At 46.3% G+C, this 12249-nt stretch overlaps 1 protein-coding gene across 9 annotated transcripts in view; it reads left to right on the plus strand.

Annotated features, from left to right (window-relative positions):
• The window catches only part of LOC149307091 (transcription factor 12-like), a 145942-nt gene that overhangs the window by 54628 nt on the left and 79065 nt on the right, over nucleotides 1-12249 (plus strand). For all 9 annotated transcript variants that reach the window (XM_089538025.1, XM_089538020.1, XM_089538021.1 and 6 more), the window contains one exon: nucleotides 10685-10749. In XM_089538025.1, the coding sequence (XP_089394151.1) occupies nucleotides 10685-10749 (65 nt within the window). The remainder of the gene's footprint in view (nucleotides 1-10684; nucleotides 10750-12249) is intronic.

Raw genomic sequence — 12249 nt, forward strand, 5'->3', positions numbered from 1 at the left:
GGCTGGCGTCGGCCAGAAGAAGAAGAGGACTGGGACGGGTAGTGCTGCCTCTGGTGCTCCTGATGTTGGTATGGGTGGTCCTGCTGAAAGGGTCGCTGGCCTGGCCATACCATTGCCTCTGGCGCTTTCGAAAGAGTCTGAGAAGGAGTAGACATACCGTGCTTCTTGGTGTCCGCCTTCATATGGTACTTGAAGTTGAGCCGCTCATCAGTCTCGTGGTTGAATAGGCCTGCGTTGTCGAAGGGCATGTTTTTGATGGTGGCCTTTGCATTCGGGTTGAGATCCAACGAGCGGAGCCAAGCGTGCCTTCTAAGGGCAATAGCTGCCACCATGGACTTAGCCGAGCAGTCCGTGGAGTGACGGGCTGAGGTGATGAGCCAGCTGCCGATAGAATGGGCCTCATCTCTGATCTCTGTGAAAACACGCTGACAGTCATCCGGAACAACAGGGATGATGGGCGAGATCTTCTCCATTAAGTACTGTATGTAGGCCCCATACAGGCATTATAGTTCGCGACCTTGAGTCCCAACAGAGAAGAGGAATAGGCCTTCTTTGCTAGACCGTTGACCTTCTTGGCCTCTCGGTCCGCAGGAGAAGTGGACATCTTAGAAGTGAACGATTGCTGAGATCTTTCAACAATTGCAGAATTTTGCTTGGGGTGTGCCAGCAGCCAAGAAGATTGAGAAGAAGAAATCCTGTAAAGAGCTTCAGTCTTCCTAGTTGTGGGATTCAGTGAGGCAGGTGCATCCCAAGAGCGCTTGGCTATTCTCTCAAGGGATGGCAGCAGCAGGATGGAAGGTGGTGTCGGTACCTTGCCATGAATCTGTCTCTCAATTGGGTCAGCGGCATCATCTTCGGTGTGCGTGACTGAAATATCCAAGGTGTTAGCCATCTTGATGATGTGCTCCGCAAAGGTACGGATGTTGTCAGTAGGACATGAGGCACTGGCTGAAAGAGTTCCTGCAGGGATTGCGGGGCGTCCAAGGAGCCCGAGTCCACCTGAGAAGCATGAGGATCTGTATGATGTGCTTCGTCATGCTCAGATTCTGAAGAGTCAGTAATCAAGTCCACGTGAGAAGAGTGACATGTAGGCTTAGCAGTGGCGACAATGGAACAGGGCCTTGAACCTGAAGCAGGAGAAGCCGTTGGTGGAGTGGAATGCAACCTCAGAGCAGACTTGGGCGTCGAAGGCAAAGTGGACCTTGGCATTGGTGGCACAGTAGTCTTGGGGCACAAGTGACTCTGGATAACCTCCCGACTCACGGAGACAAAGTATCTGTCAATCTCACTGTCATAGTAGTAGTCTGACTCGTCGTGGTGAGAGACCCCGGGGGGGGGGGCTGATGAACTTCTGCCTCGTGGACTTGAACTCGAGGGACTGGTGTTGGTGATCGATGACGAGGTGACTGAGAGGTGGTGTCTACAGCCTCATCCGAGGGTTGATGGAAGGCCAATGCAGCAGGTGGAGAAGTGGCCGAGGCCGAGGTTGGACAGGCCCGGGGAGAGAGTGGTACCGACACATCCCATCTGGGTACCGAAGGTGAACCATGGTCCTTGGAAAAAGACCAAGCGCCGTCCAGAGTCTTGGCACGGGCCTTTTTATGGGAAGAGACGTCCCCAGAATCCAAAGACCTCTTCCTTGACAAGCCCCGAGGAGAAACGTCTCCCACATCCGAGGGCTTGGACCTCTTTTTAGAGGAGGATTCTGAGCTTGAATCCACAAGGGAGCTCGTATCCTTAAAATGGGACGAATCCTTCTTGGAGCTCGAGTCCTTAGACTTAGCCTTGTCCTTTTTGGAGGACTTCGACTTGGACCTTGACTGACGTGCTCCTTCGGCTCCATCACCCTTTTCAGGGATTGTGGTGATGGCAATTGGCTCAGTGGAGGAGCTCTGGGCCACAGAACCAGCAGCGGCTGATACGGACTCCAAAGCAGCAGGTGCTGAAGCGGAGCAGGAGGCTGGCTGGGGTTGAAGGGCCTGTTGGTACAGGGCAGCCAAGAGACGAGAGTCGCGCTTCTTCCTGGCTTGAGGAGTGAGGGATTTACACAGGGTCTTGCCAAGGCAAAGAAGGCACGATGAGTGGGGATCCTGCCTGGGGATCTTACCACCACAGACATTGCACTTCTTGAACGGTGCCAGAGACATCGTGAGCCGAATCAAAGTCCTTTAAAGCAAAGTCGTTCGACACGCAGAAGGGTCAACAATACGGGGGGGGGGGGGGGTTTCATCTCAAGAATGGCCAAGATGGTCCGTTAGGTCAAAAATCCAGTCAACAAGCAAGAAGCAGAAGCAAAGTTCCTAAAGCAGCTAACGGGGAGGAAAGAAGGAACTAGGGAAAGAGCGGGAACTTTACCCAGTGATTCCAGAAGTTTTCCGAGCAGCACTGCGCAGGTCCAGTACAACCCATTTGTATGATTCGCAGAGACCACAAAGAAGAAATAATGGCAGGTTACAAACCGCCATTAGGGACGTCCTGAGGACGTCCCAGTTTGAAAAAGGGGCGTCTCTTCTAGACGCCCCTTACCCTATCACGGACTCAGTCCGTACAAAATGGTGGCGCCCTGTTCATAGGGGCACCGCCATTTTGACGTAGCAGATGCTCTGCGTCCGCACGTGGCGCACCGGAAGTGACGCCGCAAGTGCGCCCTTTGGCACTCGCAGCGCCTCTTCTGGGGCCTGAGAAGGAGCGCGATTTCCACGCTCCTTCTCTGCAGCGTCCGGGAGCCGCGCCGTTTAAAGGCTGCGGTTCCCGGACGCTGCAAGCGGAGGCAGAGCCAGACTGCTGCTTCTCAGTGGTCTGTAACGCGCCAATGTTGCCTCATGTGCAGTTGGGGGGGGTGAGATGGTCAGTGGGAGGACAGGGCAGCCTTGGAAGGCCTCTTGAGTCTGGCCCCACATCCATCCTGTTCTCACCCTGGGTCACCCTTGGAAAATGCATGAATTCACGGTGTGGCCGCGGGTAGGCCGCCCTCTTCTTCAGTCTCGGTGTCACACATGTCGCAGGGGAGTTACATGGGTGCCTGGCTTAAGGGTGCCTCCACCTGCCTTTGTGGATCTCCAAGGTGCGCATACCTGACCACCCAGCAACCACCGGGGGCCTTGCGGTGGAGGCGGTGGCTTCAGGAGCTGGCATTTCTTGTGTTTAGCTTATGTGTGCCAAGAGCAAAAGGACATGCTCACAGAGGAGATGCGCTTGGTCACTCCAAAAGCCCATGCAGTCCAGCATCATTCTGTTCCCACACCGGCCGGCCAGATGCGTCTCCTCACGCAGAGCATGCGCACAGCTGCACCCTTCTGCTGGTGTTCCCTAGCAACTGCGTACTTGAAAGCCCAGTGTTGTTTTGTGATGTCACATAGGTTTTGCTCAGGAAAGGAGGGGCTGGGAGAGATGCAAGAGCAGTCACCCAAATCCATTCATTAGTTTGCCTGCCAAATTTCCTTTTTCCTATTTCCCTCTCCCCCGCCCCATGCACCCTTTTTGTTGCCCTAGGAGTGGCTGGCCTGAGCGCCAGAGGCCACACAGTGGCAGTGTGGGGCTGCATGGGGCCAGCAGAAGAAGCCACATTGTGTTCTTCCTGTACATCATCACTGTCTCACTGTCACAGAGCCACTAATTTAGAAAAGTTGTCTAATGAAATCTTGTGTGGGGTGGGGCACACAATACATTTTTGTATTGCAGATGTTTGTGTGTGTGACTGTGCATTTCCTCTCTTTATCTGTGGTGGCTTTGGCTTGGTGATGTTTAATTGTTGCTTTGTCGCAGAAGAAATGACATGGTCCTTGATCTGGGGCTGAGCAGCAAATCTTCCAAGGCAGAAGTTTCCAGCGCTGGGTTATTTTAGACTGCTTTCGGTGTGGCTTCCAGTCTGTGACTCCACTGCAAACGGCAGCCTTATTAATATGCGCAACATGAAGCAGTGCTTTCAATAGATGGGTTATTAGGATGCTAGTTTGTATCCTCCAGTGAATGAAATGATGTGTGATTATGAAGTCATCAGGCATGGACCAGTAAAGCTCCAGAGAGCCTCTCCCCTCGGAGGTCCTTGGGGTGCCATTGATTGGGTACCATGTGTTTGTGCCCGATAGACTGTGAAATGGTGTGTTGCTACGCGGCTGTGTTGCACCTGCGCCCCTCCAAGGTGATTGATTGGTTTGCTCATGTGGAATGTTCCCATCTGCTCCCCAGTACCTTCCCCAGCAAATCGCAAGTGTTGGCGGAATAACTATAGCAATCCATCGCAAGGGGCTGAGCCGATCGTTCCCTTTGAAAATAAGCCAGGATTTCAAGCCACGCTTTCTCCCATTTCCATGTGCTTTATTCACCTCAAGGTTCGGCACCCTGCAAGTGCACCGTCTCTAAAAGGCTGAGCAATCCATTAGAAATAATCATTCAGCCAAAAGGAATTGAAGGGAATGTTGGGGTAAAAATACAGATCTCATCATTCCCTCTACAGAACACTTCCCCAGAATCAACCATCTGATTGATTGGTTCTTATTAAAGTCTTTTTAAAAATACAAGTAGTTCCTTTACTTACGGCAAACTTAAATAATTTTGGACTCTTTTAAGTGACAAATTATTTATATCATCATCTCTGCCCTCCTCCTTTTTTTCAGTGTTTCTTTGTGATATTGGGGCAATCTTGTTGGATTATTTTTAATCTCAGTTTTTTTCATAATTGATCTATTCATTCCACCTAATGACTAATTATATATCGGACCACTTCATCAGCACTATTCATCATTGTAGAATGTAATAATGACATTTCAACAAAGGAAAAAATAAATATGCAAATAAGAACTCATTAACATGTGCACGAGCTGTTTGAATAATCACATTGCTGACAAGGCTGTAATTAACCGAAATTGATGCTGTGCTCAGGATTTGATGGTGTGTTTTCTCAGCGTTTTAAGGTTGCTACTCTGGGGGCTGGAAGGAAGCCTGTCGGCTCTTCTTCTTTATCTTCTTCTTCGGGCATCGTTTTTAACATGATGTGAAGGGCTGTGCCAGGAGCCAGAGGCTTTCGGGAGTTCGTAATTCATCTGCGACCTACCCTTAATGCATGTAAAGATACTTGATTTAAATTGTTTTCATTCTGATAAAGTACTGTTAGACTTCTGTAATTATGCAACAACTGTAGAGGAGAAGGAAGCATACAAACAGGAAAATACTCATTTTAACAGGATGGTTGCCTGCATTATGTTATATTGATTTACATGCAGTATAATATACAGATAGGCTGGAGGTTTCTCTTTTACACAGTCATGCACATTTAGATATTCCAGTTTATTGTAACTGAAATTTCTTGCTTAGGAAAATTATATAATACACAGTCATTTTATAGCAGTTCCTGTATCTTCCTTTCCTAATGGTGTGTCAGCGGCTTTTGCCATGGCTATTAGGTAAAATGGCAGAAACACAATAAAGCTGTTTATGTCAGGGTTTTTTGGATGACTGCAAATGCTGATTGTAACAAATTTAAGGAATTTTCTTTGTTGAATATGTACCCACAGCATATGGTTCAACATGGAACATTAACTTGACAGGGATAATAGATGGTGGTATATGGAGACCATTTTGCCGGCAGCGTCACTATTACTCATTCTGACTGGGGGCTGGAAATTGAGAGTAGAGAAGGCAGTTAACATTCAGATTGATTTTGTTGACAAGAGTTGGACTTCTAAGTTTTGACCACAAATTGGAATGTAGCCTCTTGTGTGTGTGTTTTAAACACTAAATGCTGGCTTCATTCGTTTTAGAAGAAAGGTACAGCAATGCAGTGCAGGGGCAGGCAAAGTGTGGCATCCCCCAGGGCTGTCTTTGTGGCCCTTAGGGCTCTCCTTATGGGGTAGGAAATGCCACAGATATCCTTTTAGGGAACATGGCAGGCATTTCCACCACACTGAGGGCGGTGGGCCAATTTAGGACCTGGAGAAGACTTTTTTTTTGGAAAGGAAGTGGACAGCAAATGCCTTTGCTCACTTCCTATTGTTAATAAAAGACCTAAGATGGCCCAGAAAGCCCCCAAAATGTAATGAAAATGCCCCCTGTGCCTGTGACTATAAGCCATTGGCTACCAGTCTGCCAGGAAAGGGAAGAAGAGTTGTAGCCAGCGGCTGCAAATATGGGAAAGTCCTGCTCATCCTCCACATCAGATAGATGCACTGGACTTGATGGCTTCTTGATATCCTTCCAACTCAACAGGATTCTGGGATTATATACAGTAGTTTTATCAAAAAATTTTGAAGCCCAGGTTTAGTGGGCAGCCATCCTTTGGACCTTTGTCCCTTTGTTGGGTTCTTCCCTCAGAGGGTTCTGGCACTGTTTTCCCATTTCTGTCTGTCTGACTGGTGTGGTCATCAGATCTGTTGTGTGTTGTCCCTACCAGTATAACAAACAGAAGCATTGCTCTTCTAACCTTCGGTGCTCAGGGTTTCCCTTTTGCAGTTTTCACTCATGGCTACTCTATTTGGCAAGAACTCAACTTGCTCCCCAAAATCTTCTTCAGAACACAATGGGGGGGGGGGGATGAAGAAATCACAGGCAGTGGTTTGTGGGTTAAAAGGTACGCGTGTGTGTTTTTAGAAGAAACCCAGCAATTGGCTAGTGAATAACCAGATTTGGAAGAACTGCAGTCAGTTCACAGATGCTTCACCAAGAAAACAAAACTCTTCTTCATGGCAAATTTATTGGCTCTTTTGGTCATGTACTGGAAGTGAAACCATGGACTTCTGAACTGTCAAGCAAAATAAAACACCCTAGTTTATTTCTTTTGTAAAATCATCATATATAAAATTAGCCGACACAACAAAAAGGTCAGCAAAAGGAGGCTACCCAGGCAACAATATGCTTACAACCGTGCTTATTTTTATTAAGCTCTGTGAAAAATAATTGTACCTTAGTTCTGAGTTCCTATTCTGCATATATTTAGTAACTGCTTATAAACTGCCGCCGTCCAGGAACCAGACCACCTGGGAGAAGAGCATAATTAAAATGATAATAGGCCCAATGCGAAGGCAGGATATTTGCTCCTCATTTCCCAAAGGAAGGGCAGGCATTAACAGGAGCCTCCAAATGTAAACAACGCAACAAATCTTTTGATATTCATCCATTGGAGGGGGCGCAATTTTAAAGCTGCAACATTAACCAAAAATGAAAACAAAGAATGACATCTCCACAATAGGAGTCACTTGCCTGTTTATAGTCCCATCCTTTCCTGCTGTTATAAATTTGGAAAATGTAGAGCCATACCAAGCATCGAAGAGGCCACTGCCTGGTACTTAAAGGTGCCCCAGGGGGTTGCCGTTTTTGTTGGTTTCCTTCCCAGCTTTGCCTCAAGCAGCCCTTGGTTCCTTTGTTGTTAATTGTGTAACTGTGCGGCCCTATGAATGATAAGTCACCTTCTATCACCAACATCCCCGCTGGGGCCTTGCAGAGTCAGGCCGTGGCTTCCTTGAGAGGGTGTGCCTCTCTGTTATGTGGTCTTCCTCATTTCCTACTGCCTTCTATCTTACCAAGCATTGTGGTCTTTTCTAGTGAAAACCCAGAGTATGACAGTTTAATCATCCAGGCTTCTAGGGAGAGCTCCAGGACCCATTTATTTGTCTTTTTTTTAAGTCCATGGTATCCATAGAAGTCTTCCCCAACCACCACACCCAAAATGAGTTGATTCACAGCCTGGGGATCTGGCATTGCTTGGTCCATATGTGGTAAAAGTCTTTGTTGTAGAATTTTCAGCATCACTTTGCTTGCCTGGGAAGTTAATACAGCAGTCCTGTGATCACTCCCATCTCTGGTGTTCCCTTTCTTGGGGACTGGAGTGTAAAGTTGGCCCTTTGAATCCATGTCATGTAATATGTTCCCCTGCTGATCACAGAGCACCCCCATTCTTGTTTTAATTTTCCCTTTGATTTCTCAGATCTTGTGGAAGAGGGCTCTTGTTCTTCCTCTTTTGTTGCCACATTCCCTTTTCCTTGGGAAGGGAGGAGAGAGCTACCTCTCTGCTGCCACTGCAGCCAAAAAAGGCCCCTGGAGCAGAGGAGAAGGGCTGAGGAGAAAACAACTGGGGCAGGCAACAGAAAGACAGAGTGCATCATTTCTCAGCTGGACAAAGCCAGCAGCAGCCTCTCCCATATCTCCCTCATTGGTCTGTAGCCCTTTGGGTTGGGTTTTTAAAAATTACTTTTTTGATCACCTTAGTTTTTGTAAAGCAGCACATTTGTAAACTTTCTGGCACCATAGAGCATCTTGTTTCTTTGGGCTACTCCTTTGGCCACAGTCCTTTCGACAGTCACCAGCTGTGTTCACCGTTAAAAGGCATGTGACAATATACCTTTCCCATTTCTTGTTCCTTGACACTGGAGAAAATGGTAAAATGCTGGTAGCAAATGCCTTTGGCAAATGAATGCGGTGCTGGTCTTTTTCATTGTCGAAAGCTGAGCGAAAAGATTTGCCAAGAATGAGCACTTTCTAAAGGATAACTTATTGCAGAGCACAAAGACATAGCTGTGTTAGTCTGGAAAATCCGTATGCTAAGGGATCTTGTAGCACCTTTGAAACTAAGTGTGAAAGAAGATGCAGCATAAGCTTTTGTGGACAAAGGTGCTATAAAGATCCCTTTAGTTACTGCAGAACAGAAGTCTTAGTTCTGCTCGATTTATTCATGGTATTTGCATTTGACAGAGGACAATACACAACAATTTCATTTATAAATCAATTCATACCTTTTTAACTTTTGAGATAACGCAGGCTGCCTGTTGTCTTTAAGATTTATTTTGGAATCAGTCAATGACTTGTGCAAATGGCTTGTGTTTTCTGATAGATGAGATGCCTTCTTTGACTTGCAGTTTCCATGGCACTAAACTACTTCAGCAGCTGCAATTTTCTTTTTGATGATAAATGCACTTGCAGCCTGAATAGTTTTTAAACTTGATCTGAACAGAGGTAGCATTTTCCTGAAGCAATTTTATTCTTTTAACAGCAAACTCTTCCATCTCTTAAATTGAAGACCAAAGATAAAGTGAAAGGGTATTTTGGAATCTGTTTATCTGTGGGGCTTGCACACTGTTGAGCTCTCCTTTGTCAGGTAACATTCAGGAGGAGGAAGGAGAGGAGAAGGCTGTTCCAACTGGCTCTCTTTCATCCCTGATGTTCACGTTCATTGACCCTCTAGCTTTATGGTGATGGTGATGTCTGTCTGTCTTGTTACTCTCCATTTCTTGCTACCGCCATTGCTGCCAGGTCCCATGTGGGATTTTGGGATGCTGCAAAAGGTTTCCAGGAAAGCCAGTATCAGGGTGTGATAAGGCTTATTCTCACAGAGTGGTTGTGAGAATCAAATGAAGGGTGAGGCCCATGTGAGCTGCCTTGACCCTCTGGAAGGCAAGGCAGGATAGTAACCTAGTGGTAGTGAGGGGGCCGAGGGAAGGGGAGCTTGAGGGTCCGATGAAGGAGCCTGGTTGGGACTTGAGGGACCTGTGGCGGCCATTTCCCTGGTCCTTGTAATTTGCTGTTGTGCAAATACTTGTTTTTAGCTAGCCTGCAATATTGCATACATTAGTAAAAGTTGTTTATCATTTGGTGTTAGACTTCTTATTTACAGGAGTGAAAATGCTGAGTTCGGTTAACTTGAACAGTGTGATTCATACTGCCTCAAACAATTTTGCATGCTAGGTATTTTATTTGCTTGGTCTCTGACAGTTGTTGGGGGGCAAATTGCTTGAGCAGAAAATTGTTAACTTTCTTTTGCGCTTTAACAATAATGCTCCTGCTTCCTGAGTAAGTGATAGTGAAATATGTGTCAGTCTTATTAACCTCACAGGAAACTTCAATTCAGTATTACAAGGAGAGGAGATTATCTTGGCCCCATCTTCTGCATGTCTTGCAGTCTTGAGCAGCAATTTGTAAATAAGATTTACTTCCAGTATTGACACAGCAAAATTTACTTGTGAGACATCAGAGCTAGGACTTTTTCATTGCATATGATCAAGCCTGTCAAACATTTCAAATATTTTTAAATTTCTTCATTTTCAATCATACTATGTAGATTAACTATGGCCGGAGTTCAGCAAAGGACACACACACACACCAGTGTCCATTGCATGTGCAGATGTCCTTTTTCAGGGACTATGGTGGTTGGTATTCCCTTCCTCCCCACCCTCCAGCACCCCAAGTCCTCCCCACTTAAAGGCCTAAAGTTGCCCCGCACAACCATTGCAAACATGTTGGCAAGCAGACAGGATTGGCTGCATCCCCTGTAGCCAGGCACACATTGATGACTTCAGCACTGAGATCCACCAGTGTTCTCTTTGGGGACTCAGTGCGTCTGTCATGGTTGTGCATCTGGCTATGTGGAGGGAGCTGGAAGCTTCTACAGCCCTGCTTGCCTGGCATGAACCACAGAAGGTCTGTGTCGGGTGGCATGAGGGGCTTTTCAGTGAGACTGGGGTGCTGGTGCTGGTGGTCTGTGGCTCAGAGTAGTGTAGGTCTATAGGAGGACAGTGACGCCACATTGAGGGCATGTTGAATTGAGGCCAAGGTGTGTAACATCCGCTGCCTTTAGAGTACGAACTGTCAAGTATAAAACATTTGTGCTAACCTTCATATAGTCCAAAATCTTTAACTTATGAAGGCCTAAAACTGCCTGAAATGGAGATTCATTTTCCCTTTTAATTTTATTTCATAGGCAAGACGTCAGAAAGAAGTCCTTTTCCATTGTTTGGTCGAGACCCAGGACTCTCAGGCTTCCAGGTAAATGTTGCTGTTTAAAAACATTGCAATAGTCATTGTAACTTAGCTCTCTTAGCATATCTATGGGGTATATTTTTGTGGCGCATCTGGGTTATGACACAACAGGCCCTGAGTCTTGAGTCCAACAGCTTTGGTTGGTTGAAGCTCAGCTCTTCCACAATTGGGGCGACATGTGCTAATCCTGCTCCTCAGGCTCTGCCCCTCCCTCCCCTTTCGGTGTCAGGTATACATTTTAGAGACCATTATAAGATCCATCCTGCAAGAACTGCACTGGCTTCCAATTTGCTTCCAAGCTCAATACAAAGCCCTAAGTGACTTGGGCCAAGATATCTGAAAGGTCACTTCCTCCCATATGAACCTGCCAGAAACTGGAGATCTTCAGCGGAGGGCTTGTTAGAGGATTTTAATGTGTTTTAAAATGTTATTATTTTTGTGCTGCATTAATTGATTTATATTTGTTTATCACCTTGGGACCCTTGTACATAAACTGTCTTGTTTGGTTCTAATCTCACTTCATTCACTTTCATCTAGTCCGTCACTGTATTCATGGTTAGTGAAGATGCCTAATGGTGATTAAGGTCAATTTAGGGACTAAAGAAGAGGGAAGAGGCATTCAGGGGCCAGTAGTCTGATTCTGAGTGGTGCTCGCCCTTAGCACCAGTCCTTTTGGCAGCCAGGAACTAATTGTTCCTTGACATCCTGGCATCACAGTAAGCCAGGACACGAAAGGTGGCCTGTTGCCTGACTGCTTCTGTCTGTGCTGTTGGCTATCATGTCTCTCTCCCAATGAGCCAGAGAAAAGGCCTTGAGTTTATGGAAGGCTAGCAAGCTGGAGCAGCCAGCTTTGGGCAACACAGTAAGCAAGCCATGGAACCAAACTCTAGTTTTTTTAGCTTTTGCTGCTACAGACGGAAATTGTCAGGCAACATTTGCCACCCTACTGCTGCTCATAGCCAAAGAATCTGAGTTTCTTAGCGTATTGCTATATTCTAGGCCTGTGTGTGCTTTGTAGGCATTACAGTTTTTCAAAAACACACACACAGCATATTTTTGCTTGAAGGATGCATGTTTCTGAATGTGGAGCTGACCCTGAAGTTAATCTGCAAAGACATCCTTGAGCGAAGAAGTGGGTAGCAGGTGTTGAGAATTAGCTTGAGGACAGACAGGGAACCATTCAGTGAGGAATGCTCATGAGCGTCTTAAGGAGAGAGCGTGACAAGACAAGTAGTCATTCTAACTAGTTTGGTTTCCCCTTTTCTCAAGTAAAATTGTGACTTTATTGCTTTTTTCTGTATTCATTTTATTTGTAGTTCTTAGTTAGGTCACATTATTGAAGCTGGCCAGTTTTGATTATCTTACTTTAAACAGCAAATAGGTGGCAGAAGCACATAAAAAGAAGCAAGTGCCTGCTTAATGTTGATAAAGCTATCAGCATAAATGGGTGAGATGAGCATCAAATACCTGTTGGCTTAGAAGTTTCGGCTTTAGATATTGTGGAGT

Source organism: Sceloporus occidentalis, unplaced genomic scaffold (genome assembly GCF_023333645.1).
Source record: "Sceloporus occidentalis isolate IW3139 unplaced genomic scaffold, rSceOcc1.0.p SCAF_9, whole genome shotgun sequence".
Classification (NCBI taxonomy): domain Eukaryota; kingdom Metazoa; phylum Chordata; class Lepidosauria; order Squamata; family Phrynosomatidae; genus Sceloporus; species Sceloporus occidentalis.